Source organism: Ornithorhynchus anatinus, chromosome 2 (genome assembly GCF_004115215.2).
Source record: "Ornithorhynchus anatinus isolate Pmale09 chromosome 2, mOrnAna1.pri.v4, whole genome shotgun sequence".
NCBI lineage: Eukaryota > Metazoa > Chordata > Mammalia > Monotremata > Ornithorhynchidae > Ornithorhynchus > Ornithorhynchus anatinus.
In genome coordinates, this window is record NC_041729.1 from 76,471,485 (window position 1) to 76,493,475 (window position 21,991).

Sequence of the window (21,991 nt, forward strand, 5' to 3'; positions counted from 1 at the left end):
CTTTTTTTTTTAAAGTTTTTGTTAAGTGCTTATTATGTGCCAAGCACTGTTCTAAGCCCTAGCGTAGATACAAGATAGATTGGACATATTTCCCGTCCCGCGGAGGGTTTACAGTCTCAATCTCCATTTTACAGATGAGTAACTGAGGCACACAGAAGTGAAGTGACTTACTCAAGGTCACAAGCTTACAAGTGGTGGACCTGGAATTAGAACCCAGGTCCTCTAACTCACGCTCTTTCCGCTAAGCCACTGCTGCTCGACTTCCCCACTGTGCCTCATTCTGCCTCGTTTCCGGCTCTCCCACTGCAGACCTCTTGTCCACGGCTCTCTCTCCTGCCTAAAATTTTCTAGAGAGCCTCTTCACAGACAGCATCTCTCAAAGTCTTTCTGAAATCACATCTCCCCCGCAGGTCTTCCCTGATTAATCTCTCATCTCCTTACCTAAAACAACTATCCCCCCCGCCCCACCCCCACCAATTGCACTTGGGTACACGCACATTCTCCCTCTCCCCCCATGGTATTCATCTACACTTTTTTTATATTCATCTCCTCCTCGAGGGCAGGGGTCAAGTCTATAATTCTATTGTACTCTTCCAAGTGATAGCCGATTAGACTGTAAACCCGTCAACGGGCAGGGACTGTCTCTATCTGTTGCCGATTTGTACATTCCAAGTGCTTAGTAAAGTTCTCAGCACATGGTAAGCGCTCAATAAATACTATTGAATGAATAGCATAGTGTTGGTACGCAGTAGGTGCTCGAAAAATCCAACTGATCGACTAACATCCACTCCCCTCGTGAGGTCGCCCCTTTAGTCACCGATATCACTTGTCAGTCAGTCAATCGTATTTGAGCGCTTACTGTGTGCAGAGCACTGTACTAAGCGCTTGGGAGAGTACAATTATAACAACAGACAAATTCAGCACCATCACCACAATCACTTATCCATCAATGGTATTTACTGAATGCTGTGAGCAGAGCACTGTACTAACCACTAGGTTTATTCTTCTTGACAGAACTACTAACTTACATTGACCTTTGTCGTTACCGGCTTTCTGTGTCTTCCCTTTCCTGTCAGTCATCCGCGTCTATCCATCTCCTCCACCGGACAGGAAATTCCTTGAGGGAAGGACCATGATTTCTATTCCTAACTTCTACAGCTCGTACAGTACACCGAGCAACTAGTACAGTGCCCCTTAGGCGCTCATTCCCAGCGATGACGGTATCGATGGTGACGGTGTCTGTGAGGTGCAAACACGGCCCAACGCGTGGCTAAACAGTTTCACAGTGGTCTGAAAGAGCTCATGCCCAACTTAAAAAACTAACTTATTCCCAAGGAGTAATTTCTGCATCCTTGTGCTTCAATATTTAAATGAAAATATGCTCAAATACTTCCATTTTTAAAAGTGCTTCTGCTTTTGGTGCGATTCAAAGGAAGTTTATATCCATTCTAAGACTTCTGTTATACAATGAAAAAAAAACTCAAAACCTAAATTGGTTGACTTAACATTCATCCTGACATGCGGCCTAATGCATGAAAATAGCAATCAAATCACAAATGGAATGAAAAACTCCAAAAAGATGACTTTTCTCACCTTTTTCCTCCATTACCTGAAAGTATATTCATATCCTGAAATTTTGGAATACGAACTGCTAAAACATCAATGAAGAGAATCCTAACAAAGAACATGCAATCCGCCCAAAGGTATTTGCAGCCGTAGATTTTTCTGCTGGCAGGTAGTTGACAAAAAAAGCCAAAAAAAAAGGCACTGTTGTTACTATACTGAAAAGCTAAACTCCCTGAAGAAAGAGTGGACCTCCCTCCTCCCCATTCTAAAAAAAACCAAAAAGCCAGGCAACTAAGTCCCAAAATTACTTGGAGGAACAAAAAGTGCAAATTAGATCTCATCTCAAACAAATCACGGCATACCATCGAACTGAATTATTCCATATTTTCCAGTGGTCATCCACTCTGGGTCGGAAATCATAAGCTGCTCACCTTGCCCAGGTTGCAAACCCACTTGGACGTCTGCTTTTAGTGTTCTTATACTACAGAGGGGCGCCGGATGAAATTTATTCAGAGCTTGGTGAAATGACACAGTAAACTCCCATTTTCGGTCCCCCGTCAATTTCCTATAGTTCAGATCGCCCTTGAAGATAATTAAATTTGACTTCTGCAGCTCGGCATATAATTCAGAAGCAACCTGAGACATATTACAGTACTCGTGTGGCAGAGTCCAAAACATATGATCGTGGTAAACCCAAGTGCCCTTTTTCATGTAGCCCTCCCAATTGATGCCACAGCGGGACATCCACCTGTGATTGGCTCCCTGAAGTTGTTTGATGGACCAATTAAAGTCATGTTTGGTGGTGTCCGAAACAAACCAAGGAATGCTTTTTCCATGGAAATGGATTTCAGTGGCCAGTTTGGATGACAACAGAAAGTCAGCCAGTACAAAATCTGAAACAAGTTCAAATCCAGCATTATCCAAGACAATGTCCACCCTAGTCGATGTAACTTTTTCCAACCTTGTCTTCTTGCTGTTTAAAAGCAATGACCAAACACATTCCATGTCATTCACTAAAATGAAAGAATTCAGATCTCGCAAAGAGCTGAGGGGGCTGCATTTCTGAGAGTTGCTTTCACCACTGGAAATGGAAAGATCGCATTTATTTCCCCATAATGACACCTGAAAGAGAGAAATTACACTGTAAACGTCCTTCATCCGGTATTATCAATACTACACACTGTTGTGGTTCTGAACGACTTACAGAACAAACTGAACTTCCTATGCAATGCAATTAATTCTTAAGGCAGCTTCTTAAGCGATTCATATTCCGCACAATCCAGACTCAGAGCAGAAAAAGAACACTGCCATTGTTCCGTTCTTTTGTTTTGCTTCATCTAGCATGATCATCTATCTGAACAGAATGTCTTGAAAAACGCAGCCTAATCCCCAACTTAAACCCAACTCAATTCTAAAACCTCTCATTTCGAGAACATTTGGCGATCCACATCTAAGGGGGCCTTATCAGACCGGCAAGGACGCTGTCTTCACTTGGACACCTCGGGATCCTGCAGGTGGATCCACCACAGCCATGAATCTGTCCTTAAAAGACACTGAGATGCCTGAAGCAACAATAAGACCTGTAATAGCTGAGATAAATTGAGTGTCTGCTTCCACTCTTACCCCCACTGCCGGCACCCTTCAGAGCTGTAAGACCTCCTCTAGACTGTAAGCTCGTTGTGGGCAGGGAATGTGTCTGTTATATCGTACTCTCCCAAGTCCTTAGTACAGTGCTCTACACACTGTAAGCGCTCAATAGATACGACTGAGTGAATGAGCTAGGACCAGGGGAACTGATTTGCGGGATCCCGAGGTGCCCACAGTAGCTATATGAAACCAGTAAGGGCTGCACAATGTAGCGTGCCTGTTAGGAAAATAATGGAGAACTGAAATTACTTCATCTACTCAAGTATATGGATGGGCCCCATCCCATGCAGCCTGGTAATGTTTTTACGTTATGTTTCCGGTAAAATTTTACCATCTTCAAAAACGGTCTACTTGAATTCAAAATCAGGTTCTAACATATTCTAAGTTGTTGGAAAAGTCACTGACAAGACGGATAAGCAAAAACAAAACACACGTTTTTTTAAAAAGTGGATCATTACATTGTTACAAGTCTCCTTTTATCACCTTTGTTTTGACACATGATTTTTCCGCTATTGATCTACTAAACAGTAGCATTCATCAGGCCCAGCTGACAGGCAGAGGCAAGAAAGCTGAGATGCCTGGGCTTTTTTTTTTTTTGAGCAAATGCAGACACTACGATGGCCAGGTTGAAAAATCACTTGATTTGGCAATGTCACCAACAAAAGGACAGTGTATACAGTGTGAAAAGAACTTCTACTCACTCATCAATCCTTTTAGCCCCATCTGTATACATCCTCAAGAATACTTCATGAGTAGCTACAAGTGCGAGGTTTTAGGAAGACACAGAATAACAAAAGACAGGTTCTCTGCCCTCGAGAAGCTCAGAATTTAATGGGTGAAGTCGCAAACACATCAGACAATATCTAAAAATAACACATGCAAGGGGATATGTAAGAGTACAAAAATAAAGACATAACTGATATATAAGCATCGAGGAGGCTGAGGAAATGGCACGAGAGCAGTGGATGAGATCATTAGGGAAATAACTACAGATTTTGAAAGAGAAGAGAGATGCAATTTGGCAAAGGTTAAAGGGGAAAGGCCTTCCAGAAGGAGGGAATGCCAAGAGCAATTTGGTTCAAGAGGAAAGGGCTAGAATTGCTTGGAAGGAGCGGAAAGCAGGGGGCAGGGTGTAGCTGGAGCTAAGGAATGTGGTGCTTGTGGCTGAAAAGTCTTGAAACCAATAGTCGGAAGACTTGGTAGTGTAAAAAGCAGCATGGAACCACGGCATGTTTTTAAAAGGGGGTGGGGGGTGATGTATTTGGAGTTTTATAACGATGATCTGTGCACTTTGTACATAAGATAAACGGAAGAGGAGAGGAGGCTGAAAGGCCGAGATCAGTAAATAGGTTGTTTAATAACTGAGCAGGAAAATGGGAGCAAAAGCATAGCAGCGCCATCTGTAACGATGAGCTATACTGTGAACATATACAAGTAATTTTTATTTCTATATATAAACACTCACTTAAAAGAGAAGTGGAAATAGTCACTTGTCAAGAATACAGATGTCTGTGGAGGCCACAGATAGTGCTGGGAAGGGTAGGGTGGAGGTTGGAAGAAAGAGTGAGGGTGATGGAAGGAAGGATTTTTTTCCCCTTTCCTATTCAAAGCTTAAATTAAAAGTATAGTTCAGAAAATAAACCAAAATGACAAGCTTCTTGGCTTTCACTGTTATTGATCATTTTTCTTCCAACCCCACCGATGCTATTTCTAGAAGTAATCTGGGAAGACATTCAGGGAAATTTTACACGATGAAGTTATTACCAACTAAATTAACTACTCAGAGATTTTTATAGCGGGTCACATCATGGAACCTAACACCTCCCTAAATACTGCATATGTGATGAAATGTATTACCATGTTTGTATTGACATAACTGAATCTTTTGGTTTTAGTTATCTTAGTTTAAGATAATGCTGTAAAAAGGAATGCATCCCATTCCAGACTTCCCGTTGTGAGTAGTTGACCTACATGTCCTGATGACTGTGGTTTGTCCCCTACCTTCTTATATTAGCCCTACAGTTTAGTAGCTTGTAATATAAAATGGGATGATTTAAAATGGAAGGATCACAGTCATCTGTGGAAATTAATCAACACAAGAATAAGCACCAAAATAAAGAGTTGAAAAGAACGGCATCAACATATTTCCTCTACAGACCGAAAAACCCAAGGATCATCTCACGGAGGATAAAGTGAGGCAGAAAGAGTAACTCTGTGGCAAGCTAAACTTGTGAAAGAACGGAACACATGTGTGGCAACTCCAGGCCTGGGATCATCAGTAGAAGAATAAATATCTTTTATTTTTGGTCAAAAAGTCTAAGGAAACTAAGCTGCAAACTGGAAGGAAACGCTCACTGTGGGCAGGCTCTTTGTACAGTGGTCTGCACACAATAAGTGCTCAATAAATACAATGGACTAAGGAGATAGAAGTAAAAATAACATTCTTACATCAAGAAGGCAGTCTCCTATTTCCACAGCCGCTGTACCCTCGCCTCTTTACCCACCCCAGGCTGGCTCTGCCTCTTCTTTTTAAAGGCATCCGTTAAGCGCTTACTATGTGCCAAGCACCGTACTAAGCGCTGGGGTAGATACTACATAATCAGGTTGGACACAGTCCCTGTCCCACAAGGGACTCACGGTCTAAATCCCCACTTTACAGATGAGGAAACTGAGGCACAGAGAAGTTAAATGGCTTGCCCAAGGTCACAACAGCAGGCAAGTGGCAGAGCCAGGATAAGAACCCCAGGTCCTACTGACTACCACCTTCTAGCCCTCCCAGTGTGGGAAGGGACTGCCTCTTTATTGCTGAACTTTACTTTCCAAGTGCTTTGTAAAGTGCTCTGCACAGAGTAATCGCTCAATAAATACAACTGAATGAACTGAATGAATCCCAAGCCCATGCTCTATCCACAAGGTCACACTGTTTCCCAATCTCCAGGGTCTCCCCCAGCTGTCATGCGAGCTCCAGGCTCTGGCTCTTCTGTTGCCCCAGCTCTCTCCTCTTATTCCCTTCCTACCCTTCCAGTTTTCTCCCAACCTTACCCTTCCAGGACCCAATCCTCCTGGCCAATTGCTGCCTGGAACCCAACTTCAAACCCGAGTGCCTGGCAGTGACCCAGACAAAAACAATTACAAGGGATTTGTTGAATGCTTCCTGGGGGAACAGTACTGAACGAGAGACCGAGGAACGTATTTAAGTAAAAGATGCCAATCCCGACCTCAGAGAGCTTACAGTCTAATGACGGAGGCAAATGACAAATGGGCAGTTCGTCTTCAAGAGAGGGAGAGAATACACAAAAATAGTATACACATCAATGGTACTTACTGAGCACAAAGCACTGAATTAAGCCCTTGGAAAAGTACAATACACATTTAAACAAATTAAGGGGCGTGGGACTAAGCAGTTACGAGATGTGAGCTCTCGTTCTAGTTCTGCCATAAGCTCCTGTGACTTGGGCAAGTAACTTTACCTTTCTGCGCTTCAATTTCCACATCTGTAATACGGAGACCCTTCCCCCACGTCCAGCCCGCGCATGACTTGCTCGTCCCAGATTTCTGACCACATCTGAGAGAATCCAATCAGAGTAGAAAAGACCCCATATGGTTACTTTCTGGACTATTTATTAGCTCTTTGATATTTTCCCCTTCGGAAACACCCACGCCCTTTACCTCCCTGTACTCGAAATGAACGGCTGGCAACTCTGCTGGGGGCTGAGGGAATGATGTGGCCAAGAAGGCTACAACGATTAATCAGATAATGCCTCCTAAAGGTGACTTCTTACAAGGTTTAAAGGAAGGAAGGGAGTTGGTTTGGCAAGGCTGAGGGACAAGGTTTAAGAAACGCACAGGAGCAAGGGACAGGCTTACTTGACAGCAGAAAGGAACACAAGCTGAAACGCTGCGGAATAGGAGAACAGATAGGCAAGAGAGAGCCAGGTGATGACACCTGAAAGCAACAGGTTCATTTAATATGAGAAGCAATGGAATGCCACTAGAGATATTTAAGACAATCGATTTTATGTATGGAAACTAATCTCCCCACATAGAGAGATTAACTTTCTGTGTAAGCTCGCTGTGGGCAGGGAATGCGTCATTTAATGTACCCCCCAAGCGCTCAGTTCAGTGCTTTGCACACAATAAGTGCTCAAAACGGCTGAATGAATGAATTCAACAGAAAATGAGACCAAGAATAAGTTTTAAATTAACTGCCCATAGATCTGAAGGTCTTCTCTTAATACAGTGGATTTTAAAAAAATTCTCCAACAAGAATCTGACACATCCCTTTCCAATTTTTGCAACTTTTCCAATATCATGTTGCAGGGTGATGGATAAATGGAAAATTCTGGCCTAAGGAGAGGAGACAGAGAGACTGCATACTTTCAGTTACGGTTAGAAATATACTTATAGAATTCTAATTTTGAGAAGATGGATGGAAATGAATCTAAAGGGATAATAGTCAATACGACAATTTCACAGAGGCATGAAAACCACAGATAACACCTCACACCAAAGTCCGTACCCAGTAAGGTCTATTAAACTTACTGAAATGAATTATAAGAAGAGATTAAGGAGACTCTCTACAATGCTAGACTCCAGCTGGAGAAAGGAATTAGGCCTCTAAACACGTTTTTTATAAAGTTTTAATACTCCTGAAATGGAAAAACCCAAATCCAGTGTGCCCATAAATAACCTGAGCCAAAAGTGATGGCTATATACGTTCACGTTTATACACGTATACTGCTTATACGTTCACCAATTTAATTTTTTTAATACTTGTGCTTTGAAATATGAACTGCCAACTTTACCTGAAGCAGTTTAAAAAACTCTTCTTTCAGTTGTTCTTCATCTAGGTCCTCAATAATTTTGCTTACTTCCTGCAGGTGAGTACACAAGGCAATAATAGCTTGTTGGGATTCAAAAAAACTTTGAACCTTTCCTTCCTTGAATACATCAAAGTCACAGATAGGTGGGCTGAAGTGGGAGACAAAAAGGCATTAATGAAGAGGTGTGCAGCACTCTGCCTCAGCATGTATTAATTTAGCAACAAATCCCATTTCCATAAAGAATCCAGACGTTTCTTGTTCATCCGTGACACAAGGACACCAGGCTGGTGGAGGCTGGATGAGGAGCTCCCGGGACCCATGTGGTGAGTGAAGCTGCGTCCAGCGGGATCGGGAGGTAGCGGGGAGAGCTCGTTCTGGGCAGGGAATGTGTCTACTGTTCTACTGTCCTCTCCCAAGCGTTTAGTACAGTGCTCTGCACACCGTAAGTGCTCAGTAAGTACCACCGAATGAATGAATGGGAGCGAGCTGTAGCGGGGAAAACGCTCTAGACTGCGAGCTCATGTTTGTTGTTGTACCGTATTCTCCCAAGCGCTTAGTACAGTGCTTTGCACGCAGTAAGCACTCAATAAACACGATTGCATCAATGAAAAATAACATGGGCAATTAAAATTGACGGATACCAAAACCCTAACTTTGGTCAGTAGTTATGTGCCTCCTCAAACTAGAGTCGAGCCCAGTTTGGAGAAACTTTCTCAAAGTGGACAATAATGGTAATAATTTTGGTGTTCGTTAAGAACTTACTATGTGGTGGCACTGTACTAAACACTGGTATAGATATGAGATACTCGGGTTGGAGACCGTCCCTGCCCCACAGAGGGCTCACGGTCTTAATCCCCATTTTATAGATGAGGTAACCGAGGCACAGAGAAGTACAGTAAATTGCCCAAGGTCACAGAATGGCAGAGCTGAGATTAGAACCCAAGTTTCCTGACTCCCAGGCCCATGCTCTTTCCATGAGACTTGCACAGAAAGAACCTGGTGACAAAAACCACCAGGACGAGATCAGCGAGTCACCGGGTACCGGGCTAGAAGCCCTGGGCCTCGCCCGGGACTGAGGGAACATTATAAGAGAGCCTAACGCCCCCAGTCTGGTGCGGAGAGATTCCAGCCTTGTTCCTACGCGGGCAGCCATGGAAACCCCCAAGCTGCTTCCTCCTCCTCCTCCTGGATACTTCCAAGAGACTCCCCAAAAGGGCAAGTCACTTAAAGGCCTTTCATATTTCCAATCCGACAGGACCTATCCTTACCTCTGAATAAGCGCTTCGTGGATTCTGCGGTACAGGTAGCACTCCACATATAGCCAAGGGGACTGAAACCAGCTTGGCTGCCCACTATTTTCTTCCAGAAGACTCTTCTGATACTCTAAATACCTGTTCCATATATCGGCATCAGCAAGATTATCCATCAAGGGGATCACTGGTTTATCTGTTATCAATTCGTTCCGTAATTTAGAAAGGAAGGATATAGCCTTCTTCTCCGCTTCGATACCTTTCTGAAAGAAAAGGGAAAAAAAATCCTTGATCGTAAATCACGTTCATTTAAAATCTTCAAGTCGCACAAGTTCTCATGTAACATGTCAAAACCTAAACGAGCCGAGTCTTCACATCAAAAATCAAGATTTTTGAATATTTTAGTGCATTCCCTCAACTCAGGCTAGCATGTATAGCTGGTTAACTGCAAACAACAGGCAGAAAATACATCACCATAATTCAGTCATCACGTGGAGAGTCAGGAGGCTGGTGCCCCGTTATGGCAAGTTTATTGGGAGAAATGGAACGATTTTATGGAATTAAAGAGGCCCTTACCTTCCGTGACAGCACAACCACCTCCCTCCTACTACGGCACACTAGAATAGGAAGGGTGCTGAAGTGAGGGAGCAGATCTACCCAACCAGGGTTCCCAACTCCTTCCCACCCTCACTCAATCTACTCTTTACGACTTGTTAGCACTGGAGATAGATAAAAGTATTTATTAAGTGCTTCCTGGGTGCAGAAGTGGGAATGAAGACATGATCCCTGCCCCTCAAGAGGCCTGCTACTACGGGAAAGGGCAACCCAGGAGGCAGGGAAGAGACAGAAAGGAAGATGGAGAAGTCGGCGACCCTTTTCCACGTTTGTTATTTTCAGCGAGAAACATCCTCTTTTTAAAATGGGGAATATATGAGAAGAGTGAATTAAGAAATTAAGAAAATATCTACAGCAGCTGCAGGAAGTGGCAAAAGGGAGTGAGGGAGACCACGAAATGGAACATGGTGAATGAGCAGATGATCAGTACCTAGAAGGGACAGGAATAAGAAGCAGTGTTTGAAAAATAAGGAGGAGGATACAACCAAAGCAAAAACACTGTTCCGCTGTTCATGTTTGCTGATTCCCCCAGGTTCCAGAAAAAGATCACAAGGGTGAAACGAGACCGATGCAGAGAAGGGAAGAGGACAAGGACAAAGGTCCCTGTCCCACATGGGGCTCACAGTCTAAACCGCGTGAGTTAATAAGCTCCCTAGGAGATTGAGTGAAAGGTGAGACGAGTAGGGGGACTCAAAACTGGGCCCTGACGCACACACAGAGCTATTGTGAGAGAAAGGGCCGGCACAGGATATTGCAACAGAGTGGTCAGGAGAGGGAGAATGAGATCCAACAATGATTGTCACATCGCTTCCACTTCTCCTTTTCCATGTTTCACTACAGTAAAATTAGTTGTTGCATTTTGCCTCAGAATCGCAGAATAGTAGTCATGATTACGGTATCTGTTAAGCACGTGCCAGGCACTGTAGCAAGCACTGGGGTGGATATGAGCAAATTGGGTTGGACACAGTCCCCGTGCCACATGGGGCTGACAGTCTCCCTCCCCATTTTACAGATGAAGTAACTGAGGTACAGAGAAATTAAGTGACTTGTCCAGGGTCACACAGAAGATAAGTGGCAGAGTCAGTATGAGAACCCGTGACCTTCTGACTCCCAGGTCCATGCTCTATCTACTATGCTGATTCCGAAGAGAAGCAGCGTGGCTCAGTGGGAAGTCACTCTGGCTTGGGAGTCAGAGGTCATGAGTTCGAATCCCAGCTCTGCCACTTGTCAGCTGTGTGACTGTGGGCAAGTCACTTCACTTCTCTGTGCCTCAGTTACCTCATCTGTAAAATGGGGATTAAGACTGCGAGCCCCACGTGGGACAACCTGATTCCCGTGTCTACCCCAGCGCTTAGAACAGTGCTCTGCACATAGTAAGCGCTTAACAAATACCAACATTATTATTATTATATCGGTTAGAGAAAAGTGGAGAGGTATCTGTTACTACAAAGGCGTCCTGTAATTTTATATCGTTAACACTTAATAGTCTTATAGGTGGTCTTAAATGTGAAAATATCTTCCTTGAATAAGGATAAACATCAATGCGAAATTATCATTACTGTATAGTTCTCATCCACTTAGAAAACAGGATGCCTCTTTCTTCATTTCACCCAGTTACGAAATCCACCTTAGATATTTTATCCACGACTGTTCTATCCTCAAGAAGGAAATTAATACAGTAATGTTTAGAATTGCAATTCAAGTATTCTAGAAAGTCAGATTTGTTCACTGATAAACATTGTAACAGTTGCAAGTACAGTTCTTACCTCTCCGTGTTCCTCAAAGAATTCATTTTTGTGACGATGCAAAGTGTCGATAACTCTAGTTAGGATTTGAGGTGTTCGATCCTTCATTGTAAAATACGCAAAGGACCTAGAAAAAAGCCAGGCCCAATATGTTACTTGCTAATATTAATGAACCCTGAAGATTTTCTTCTTTAAGAGGAGGGAACAAAGTTACTCTAATCAGCTTCTTGATTTAAAGGAGAATAACTTTCACTTCACTTCATCAGTGAATCTCAAATTGTTGCCCAAAACCTCTAACTATGGGGGCGTTCTTTAAAGGGGGACAAATAAAACAGCTCTAAAGGAGTTCCAAGTACTAGAAAGTGAGGCTGGCGGGCTAGGGAAAGATCGTGGATTCTTTTTTCTTTTCTGTTACGAATTGCCAACATAAAAGATGGAAAGGCGACCTGACACTAACGCCCAATTCACCATTCACATCGTGCTGAACTAAACTGCATATAAGGAATGGAGAGGGGGGAATATGTGAAAATAGTAGTGTACCTAGGCGCCTTGGATCAATCGGATTTGTCCATTGGAGAACGAATGCAATTAAGAGAAATCCCTTATGATTCACTCATTCAGTCGTATTTACTGAGCGCTTACTGTATGCAGAGCACTGTACTAAGCGCTTGGCATGTACAATTTGGCAACAGAGACCATCCCTGCCCAACAACGGGCTCACAGTCTAAAAGGGGGAGACAGACAGAAAAACAAAACAGGTAGACAGGCATCGATACCATCAAAGGAGACAAACAGAATCACAGACGTAGACACATCATTAATAAAATAGTCATAAATAATATATACAAACATGCACAAGGGCTGAGGGGAGGGGAAGGGGGTAGAGCAGAGGGGAGGAGGAGCAGAGGGAAAAGAAGGGCTCAGTCTGGGAAGGCCTCCTGGAGGAGGTGAGCTCTCAGTAGGGCTTTGAAGAGGGGAAGAGAGTTAGTTTGGTGGATGTGAGGATCCCGGCCTTACGTCAAAATCCTGGATCAACCATCCCGACTAAACCAGCAGGGTCCCGGAGGTCTGGAGGACCTGGGTTCTAATCCGCATCCTCCCCCCGTCTGTTCTGTGACCTTGGGCAAGTTACCTGCCTTCTCTGTGCCTCACTGATCTCCTCTGTAAAACGGGGATTAAGAGTGTGAGCCCCACGGGGGACGGGGACGGTGTCCAACCGGACCGGCTTGCATCTCCCCCAACGCTCAGACCGGTGCCTGGCACAGAGTCGGGGCTTAGCGAATATTAGTGGGGAACAGAATGGAATAGCAGCGGGAGAAGCGAGGCGCGGCTTTCGAAAGAAAGCAACGGGACGAGCCGAGGGAGAAGGTTGCCGAATCGTCCATTCCAAGCGCTTAGTACAGTGCTCTTGCGCTCCGCCGCTGGTCAGCTGTGTGACCTTGGGTAAATCACTTCTCTGTGACCCAGTGACCTCATCTGTAAAATGGGGATGAAGACTGTGAGCCCTACGTGGGACCACCTGATGACCTTGTCTCTACCCCAGCGCTTTGAACAGTGCTTGGCACATAGTAAGCGCTTAACAAATACCAACATTATTATTATAGTAAGCATTCAATAAATACGACGGAATGAATGAAAGAAGGTGCGCCCCGATTCCGTCTAGGCCGTGAGCCCGCTATGGGCAGGGGTTGCCTCTATTTGCTGCTGCACCGTCCTCTCCCAAGCGCGTCGGACAGTGCTCTGATGATGATGACGACGATGGCATTTGTTAAGCGCTCACTATGTGCAGAGCACTGTTCTAAGCGCTGGGAGGGCTACAAGGTGATCAGGTTGTCCCACGTGGGGCTCCCAGTCTTCATCCCCATTTTACAGACGAGGTAACTGGGGCGCAAAGAAGTGAAGTGACTTGCCCGAAGTCACACGGCTGACAAGCGGCGGAGCTGGGGTGAGAACCCATGAGTAAGCGCTCAATAAATACGACTGAAGGAATGAACCGTACCGTGCTCTGTACCCAGTAAGCGCTCAATAAATACGATTGAATGAAGTGTACCGTGCTCTGCACACAGTAGGCGTTCAATAAATACGACTGAATGAATGAAGAAGGTGCGCCCTGATTCTGTCTAGACTGTGAGCCTCACGTGGGACAACCTAATGACCCTGTTTCTACCCCCGCGCTTAGAACAGTGCTCGGCACACAGTAAGCGCTTAACAAATAGAGAAGCAGCGTGGCTCCGTGGAACGAGCACGGGCTTTGGAGTCAGAGGTCATGGGTTCGAATCCCGGCTCGGCCACCTGTCAGTTGTGTGACTTTGGGCAAGTCACTTAACTTCTCGGTGCCTCAGTGACCTCATCTGTAAAATGGGGATGAAGACTGGGAGCCCCACGTGGGACAACCTGATTCCCCTGTGTCTACCCCAGCGCTTAGAACAGTGCTCGGCACATAGGAAGCGCTTAACAAGTACCAACATTATTAAATACCAACATTATTATTATTATTCTGCCCCTCAGTGACCTCACCTGTAAAATGGGGACTAAGATTGCGAGCCCTAAGTGGGGCCACCTCATGACCTCGTATCCCCCCCCAGCGCTTAGAACAATACTCGAAACATAGTAAGCGCTTAACAAATACCAACATTATCATCGTTAATCAATTTTACAGTATTAATCATACTAATAATTATAATAATCACTGCTGGTGATAATTATCATAATAACTGTTAATAATATTGATACTTTAACATATGATGTTACACCTTGACATATTATCAATAGTTAGTTTGATAAATGTATTAATTATATCAATATATTATAACATAACTATTAAAGTTGACAATACATTATAATATGTAATATATTGTGTTAAGATAATATTACTATAAAGTTGCCTATATAATAATTATATGTTATATATATATAATGCATTATATAGTATTTTCTTATGTTCTATTGCAACTATTATTAACATTAATTAGTATTAACGATATTGATTAAACTAATTATAAAGATATTTTAAGTAATTCTTGCAATGGCCTTTAATGAGCTCTTACTGTGTGCAGAGCACTGTCTGAAGGGCTGGGAATGGAAAGTTTGATGGAAGGAAGTAAGGGGAAGGAAGGAAGGGGAAGGAAGAATGAATGAGTGAAGAAAGAAAGAAGGAAGAAGGAATGAATGAAGAATGAAGAATGAAGGAAGAATGACTGAATGAAGGAAGAATGAAGAAAGGAAGGAAGGAAGCATGAACAGGGAAGGAAGGAAGGAAGGAAGGAAGGAAGGAAGGAAGGAAGGAAGGAAGGAAGGAAGGAAGGAAGGAAGGGGACGAATGAAGGAAGAAAGAATGAAGGAAGAAAGAAGGAAGGAAGAATGAAGGAAGGAAGAATGAATTTAAGGAAGAATAAATGAATGACGAATGAAGGAAGAAGAAATGAATGGAGAATGAATGAAGAATGAAAGAATGGAGGAAGGAAGGATGAATGAATAAAGAGGGAAGAATGAGTGAATAAAGGCAGAAGAAATGAATGAATGACGAATGAAGGAAGGAAGAAGGAATGAATGGAGAAGGAATGAATGGAGAATGAATGAATGGAGGAAGGAAGAATGAAGGAAAGAAGAATGAATTAAGGAAGAATAAACGAATGACGAATGAAGGAAGAAGAAATGAATGGAGAATGAATGAAGAATGAATGAATGGAGGAAGGAAGGAAGGAAGAATGACTGAATAAAGAGGGAAGAATGAGTGAATAAAGGCAGAAGAAATGAATGAATGACGAATGAAGGAAGGGAGAAGGAATGAATGGAGAATGAATGAATGGAGGAAGGAAGGAAGAATGAATAAAGAGGGAAGAAGGAGTGAATAAAGGAAGAATGAATGAATGAATGAAGAAAGCCTGGATGAATGAATGACCCCCCCCACACACACGCACATCCCCCCCCGCCCCCCCCCCCCCCCAGCTCAGACGGGCCCCCATTCCGGGCCGTGCCGGGGCCGAGGGGGCGACGCGCGGCAAACCCACCCCTTGAAGCGCCCGGAGAGAGAGTCCGGAGCCGCCCGGGTCGTCGTCGTCGTCGTCGCCGCCATCGCCGTCCTCCTCCGCTCAGCGCCGCGGGCCGCCCCGGCCAGGCCGCGACGCCGGAAGTGACGTCAAGGGGGGGGGGGAAGGCCGCCCGGCCGGGCTTTTTTTTTTTTGAACAAAGGTCAACTTTATTGTTCCCCGGGGGCGGACGGGAGGCAGCGCGTGTCGGTCACGTGGGGCGAAGGACGGAGCGTTGGCCTGCGATGGCGGCCCTTCCCGCCTGGACGCTCCCGCTGCCGCCGCTCCTCCTCCTGCTCCCCGTCCTCCTCTTCCTCCTCCGCCCGTGGCTCCCGCAGCCCCGACAGGTCAGTGCGCGGGGCGACAGGACCCGTCTGTTCTCTGCGCCTTCCTTCCCCGCGCCGCCACCACATATTTGGGGGCCGGGACTGGCCGGTCATGCGTTCAGTCATTCATTTAGTCATTCACTCATTCACTTAGTCATTGAATCGTTCATGCCATCATTCCTGTAGTCATTCATTCGATCATTCATTTCGTCAATCATCATTCATTCATTCATTTAGTCATTCACTCATTCACTTAGTCATTGAATCGTTCATGCCATCATTCCTGTAGTCATTCATTCGATCATTCATTTCCGTCGATCATCATTCATTCATTTAGTCATTCACTTAGTCATTCAATCATTCATTCACTTAGTCACTTCATCGTTCATTCAGTCATTCATTCAATCATTCATTCATTTAGTCATTCAATCATGCATTCATTTAGTCACTCCATCAGTCATTCATTCACTTAGTCATTTAATCGTTCATTCAGTCATTCATTCAATCATTCATTCATTTAGGCCTTCAATCATGTATTCATTCAGTCACTCCATCAGTCATTCATTCACTTAGTCATTTAATCGTTCATTCAGTCATTCATTCAATCATTCATTCATTTAGTCAGTCATTAGATCATTCATTTAGTCAATCATTCATTCATTCATTCACTTAGTCATTTAATCGTTCATTCAGTCATTTATTCAATTATTCATTTAGTCATTCAATTATTCATTTAGTCATTCAATCATTCAGTCATTCACTCAGTCATTCAATCATTCACTTAGTCATTTAATTGTTCAGTCATTCATTTAGTCATTCAATCATTCATTCAGTCATTCAATCATTCATTCAGTCATTCATTCAATCATTCATTTAATCATTCAATCATTCATTTAATAATAATGTTGGTGCTTGTTAAGCACTTACTATGTGCAGAGCACCGTTCTAAGTGTGGGGGGAGATACAGGGTCATCAGGTTGTCCCACGTGAGGCTCAGTCTTTATCCCCATTTTACAGACGAGGTAACTGAGGCACAAAGTCACACAGCTGACAAGTGGCAGAACGGAGATTCAAACCCATGACCTCTGACTCCCAAGCCCGGGCTCTTTCCACTGAGCCATGATTTAGTCATTCAATCATTCGTTTAGCCATTCATTTAGTCATTCACTCAATCATTCATTCAGTAATTCACTCAATCACTCCTTTAGTCCTTCCATCATTCATTCATTCAATCATTCAGTCATTCATTTAACCATTCATTCAATCATTTGTGGCTAAGTGGGAAAAGTCCAGGCTTGGGAGTCAGAGGTCATGGGTTTGAATCCCAGCTCTGCCACTTGTTGGTTGTGTGACCGTGGGCAAGTCACTTCACTTCTCTGGGCCTCAGTTCCCTCATCTGTGAAATGGGATGAAGACTGTGAGCCTCACGTGGGACAACCTGATGACCCTGTTTCTCCCCCAGCGCTTAGAACACCTTATCTCACCTTGACTTCACAGACTCCATCCTCTCCCGGTTCTCCTCTTACCTCTCTGGCCGGTCATTCTCGGTCTCCTTCGCCGGCGCCTCCTCCCCCTCCCATCCTTTAACTGTTGGAGTTCCTCAAGGGTCAGTTCTTGGCCCTCTTCTGTTCTCCATTTACACTCACTCCCTCGGTGAACTCATCCGCTCTCACGGCTTCGACTACCATCTCTACGCAGATGACACGCAGATCTACATCTCCGCCCCTGTCCTCTCCCCCTCCCTTCGGGCTCGCATCTCCTCCCGCCTCCGGGACGTCTCCACCCGGATGTCGGCCCGCCACCTAAACCTCAACGTGAGCAAGACTCAGCTCCTCATCTTCCCTCCCAAACCCGGTCCTCTCCCAGACTTCCCTATCGCCGTGGATGGCGCGACCATCCTTCCCATCTCTCGGGCCCGCGATCTCGGTGTCATCTTTGACTCGTCTATCTCGTTCACCCCACGCATCCAATCCGTCACCGAGACCTGCCGGTTTCACCTCTACAATATCGCCAAGATCCGCCCTTTCCTCTCCACCCAAACGGCTACCTTACTGTTACGGGCTCTCATTATATCCCGGCTATTGTGTCAGCCTTCTCCCTGACCTCCCTTCCTCCTCTCTCGCCCCGCTCCGGTCTATTCTTCACTCCGCTGCCCGGCTCATCTTCCTGCGGAAACGCTCTGGGCATGTCACTCCCCTTCTTAAACCCCTCCAGTGGTTGCCTATCGACCTCCGCTCCAAACAAAAACTCCTCAATCTAGGCTTCGAGGTTCTCCATCACCTTGCCCCTTCCTACCTCTCCTCCCTTCTCTCTTTCCACCGCCCACCCCGCACGCTCCGCTCCTCCGCCGCCCACCTCCTCACCGTCCCTCGGTCTCGCCTATCCCGCCGTCGACCCCCGGGCCGCGTCCTCCTGCGGTCCCGGAACGCCCTCCCTCCTCACCTCCGCCAAACTGATTCTCTTCCCCTCTTCAAAACCCTACTTCAAACTCACCTCCTCCAAGAGGCCTTCCCAGACTGAGCTCCCCTTCTCCCTCTACGGCCCCCCCTTCACCTCTCCGCAGCTTAACCCTCTTTTCCCCCCATTTCCCTCTGCTCCTCTCCCTTCCCATGCCCTCAGCACTGTACTCGTCCGCTCAACTGTATATATTTTCATTACCCTATTTATTTTGTTAATGAAATGTACATCGCCTCGATTCTATTTAGTTGCCATTGTTTTTACGAGATGTTCTTCCCCTCGACTCTATTTATGCCATTGTTCTCGTCTGTCCATCTCCCCCGATTAGACTGCGAGCCCGTCAAAGGGCAGGGACTGTCTCTATCTGTTGCCGACTTGTTCATCCCAAGCGCTTAGTACAGTACTCTGCACATAGTAAGCGCTCAATAAATACTATTGAATGAATGACTGGAGACTGGGGTGCTGTCGTGAATGCCCAGTGTTTGACCCACATTCAGGAGGTCAGTGGGAATCGGCTAGATCCGCAGATTCCAGCAGCACAGAGGGAAGCGACGTGCATGATTTGTGCACGCGCGCACGTCCCTGGGAACCCCTACTCCAAGCGAAGAAGCCAAGTCGACTTCACCGAGACCCAATCGGAAGGTGATTTGAGGCTTGATATTGGCCACGGACCTGTTGGACTTAGCCCGGGCAGAACTGAGCCGGGCAAATTCCCCGGGCTTCATTTTCAGAATGTTAATTTGAACGCTGAGTTGCCTGCCTAGAGTTCGTAATGATTTGCAGGAAGAGCCGAGCAGTGTCCAGACGACTCGGCGTTTGACTTGGTGTTTTAGCATTAGACGAAGTGGGGTACGGATGCGGACCGATGCCCCCACCCCGTGATCTCTCCGGCCCCCCCGCCTTCTTTAAATATTTTTTTTGGTAAGTGTTATGTTTTGTTTGTTTTGAAGCAGTTGCTCTACGGGAGTTAGGCGCCTGATCTGGATGACAACCAACGCTAAGGGTTCAAAGCTGAGGACAAAGTGGCCCCTACAGCGGGTGTTGAAAGGAAGCGACATCGGGGGAAGAAGAGTCGGATGATAGAAATTAAAGGAGGACGTGTGATTCATACCCTTTACGGGGCCACTCTGGACCCCACTAGTGAGGTAAGCTCCTGTCACAGTAGGGCCAAGTAGATTCCAAACTGCCCGGGGCGTCGTCAGTTCCTGGACTCTGAGAAAACTGGAGTGATTCGGAGATCTTCTCGAGAACCCAGCTCACTGTCCGACAGGACCCGGATTGCCGGGACGGCCCGGCCTGAACGGATCCCCCCCGTTCTTGCCAAACAGCAAATGGGATACCCTGAGGAAGGCCCCCCTGGCTTGATCTCCCAGGAATCATCAGAATCACGGTGCCTCAGGCCAGACACCCGTGATAGCAAGTTCCCTTAAGGGACTTAAGGGAATCTGGACCAGTTTGAAGCGTTGACTGGAACTGGCCCATCCTCAGGAGGTCCGGATTATCCACTGCCCGGATTATCTTTCCACAGAAACGTTCAGGGCATGACACCCTCCTCAGAAATCTCCAGTGGTTGCTTATCGACCTCTGTATCGAACAGAAACTCCCCGCTCTCGGCTTTAAAGCTCTCCATCACCTTGCCCCTTCTATCCTCACCTCCCTTCTCTCCTTCTACATCCCAGCCCTCACATTCTCCTCTGGTGCTAACCTTCTCACTCTGCCTCCATCTCGCCTGTCTCGCCGCCATCCTCTGGCCCACATCCTACCTCTGGCCCGGAACGCCCTCCTTCCCTCCTCAAGTCCACCAAACAATCACTTTTCTGCCTTCAAACCACCTATTGAAGGCACACCTCCTCCAAGAGGCCTTCCCAGACTAAGTGCCCTTTTCCTCAGCTCCCCCTCCCTTCCGCGTCCCCTCGACTCTCTCCCCTTGCTTCGCCCCCACCCCACAGCACTTCTGTATATATGTATATATCTAATTCTATTTATATTGATGCATGTTTACTTGTTTTGATGTTTGTTTCCCCCCCCAGACTGTAAATTCATTGTGGGCAGGGATTGTCTCTCTCTATTGCTGTTTGGTACCTGCCGAGCGCTTAATACGGTGTTCTGCACACAGTAAGTGCTCAGCAAATACGAATGAACGGTCAGTGAGTCGGACAACTGTTTGACTAGCTGCATTCTGCTCTGGTAATGGTGAGGGAAGAATGATGTGGAAAAGTGGCTGGACAGAAGGGTTTAGTCTGCAGGTATCTCAATCAGTCATATTTATTGAGCGCTTCGGGGTGTGCCAAGAAAAGCAGCGTGGCTCAGTGGAAAGAGTCAGAGGTCATGAGTTCGAATCCCAGCTCTGCCACTTGTCAGCTGTGTGACTGTGGGCAAGTCACTTCACTTCTCTGGGCCTCAGTTACCTCATCTGTAAAATGGGGATTAACTGTGAGCCTCACCTGGGACAACCAGATGACCCTGTATCTCCCCCAGCACTTAGAACAGTGCTCTGCACATAGTAAGCGCTTAACAAATACCAACATTATCATTATTATTATTACTTGGAGAAGTACAATAGAGTTGGTGGACACCGTCCCTGCCCCCAAAGAGCTGATGCTGACACCTTTGCTTTTAAGGATAAATCTGACATATCATAGGAGGTTTATTTACCCTATTAACAAAATCAGCAGACCTTTAACTTCCTAATTAGGCCCGAAATCATTAGCTTGGTTCTTGGCTCACTGGAACTATACATCACTCTTTAGCCATAGTTTCTCTCTCCATTTCTTTCCTTTTTTTTGTTTTCACTTTCCTCAATCCCCTTTTAAGGCGATGGTTGAGAATGGGTGATAGAGTAACGGGGCAGGATTAGGATCCTCACCTTCTGTAGCACCAAAATGCCATTTGCCTCATTAAGCAACATCTTGCCTTGATTGTGACTGTTTCTCCTTAATTTGCTCCACGGGGTTCCTTTTTTAGGCAGACCAGCTGTTTTCAGAAATGGTAGGAAAATGAAGTCGCTTTCTACACAAGAGAAATCGGTTTTCTATAGGGGCAATTCGTAAGACAGACTATGGTAATGAGCCCAAGAGAGCTGCAGGCAGACGAGCCTTTTAATAATGATAAGTGTGGTATTCGTTAAGCACTTACTGTGTGCCAAGCACTGCACCAAGAATCCCTGTCCCACGTAGAGCTCACAGTCTTAATCCCCATTTTGCAGATGAGATCAGTGAGGCGCAGAGAAGTGAAGTGACTTGCCCAAGGCCACTCAGCAGACAAGTGGCAGGGTTGGAATTAGAACCCAGGTCCTTCTGGCTCTCAGGCGTGTGCTCTGTCTACAAGGCACACTGCTTTAAATTAAGCTCTTACTGAAATTTCTTTTTATTAATCGTCCAGAAGCTGTGCCTGACGTATAGATTTACAGGCAAGCGTAATAGATCAGCCCGGTCGGTTCGATTTGAAAAACCCCGGAGTACTTTAAATTTAGAGGAGCAGCAGGGTCTAGTGGAAAGAGCACAGGCCTGGGAGTCAGAGGTCCTGGGTTCCAGT

The 21,991-nt window shown here is 45.6% G+C and overlaps 2 protein-coding genes across 3 annotated transcripts in view; one reads left to right on the forward strand and one right to left on the reverse strand.

Annotated features, from left to right (window-relative positions):
- Positions 1 to 783: 783 nt before the first annotated feature.
- On the reverse strand, positions 784 to 15,774 carry ARMT1 (acidic residue methyltransferase 1). Its single transcript, XM_007660183.3, has 5 exons — positions 15,657 to 15,774; positions 11,668 to 11,773; positions 9,305 to 9,549; positions 8,019 to 8,184; positions 784 to 2,688 (listed from the first exon to the last, which is right to left on the reverse strand). Exons 1-5 carry the CDS (start codon positions 15,719 to 15,721, stop codon positions 1,918 to 1,920), a joined length of 1,353 nt encoding a protein of 450 aa, XP_007658373.2. The 5' UTR covers positions 15,722 to 15,774; the 3' UTR covers positions 784 to 1,917.
- Positions 15,775 to 15,821: 47 nt separating this feature from the next.
- The window catches only part of RMND1 (required for meiotic nuclear division 1 homolog), a 46,075-nt gene continuing 39,905 nt past the window's right edge, over positions 15,822 to 21,991 (forward strand). The window contains exons 1-2 of one of the 2 annotated variants that reach the window (XM_007660200.3): positions 15,822 to 16,021; positions 19,411 to 19,602. In XM_007660200.3, coding sequence (XP_007658390.2) covers positions 19,534 to 19,602 — 69 coding nt within the window. In that variant the 5' untranslated portion in view covers positions 15,822 to 16,021; positions 19,411 to 19,533. Of the gene's footprint in view, positions 16,022 to 19,407; positions 19,603 to 21,991 lie in introns of both variants that reach the window. The other variant, XM_007660205.3, reaches the window with a different exon arrangement.

Excerpts from the sequence above, each read along its gene's own strand:
- ARMT1 (XM_007660183.3), bottom strand. The coding sequence starts at position 15,721 with ATGGCGGCGACGACGACGACGACGACCCGGGCGGCTCCGGACTCTCTC. Across the intron at positions 11,774-15,656 it reads CTCTCCGGGCGCTTCAAGGG|GTCCTTTGCGTATTTTACAA; the intron begins GTGGGTTTGCCG and ends GCTTTTTTCTAG. Across the intron at positions 8,185-9,304 it reads CACGAAGCGCTTATTCAGAG|CCCACCTATCTGTGACTTTG; the intron begins GTAAGGATAGGT and ends CTCCCACTTCAG.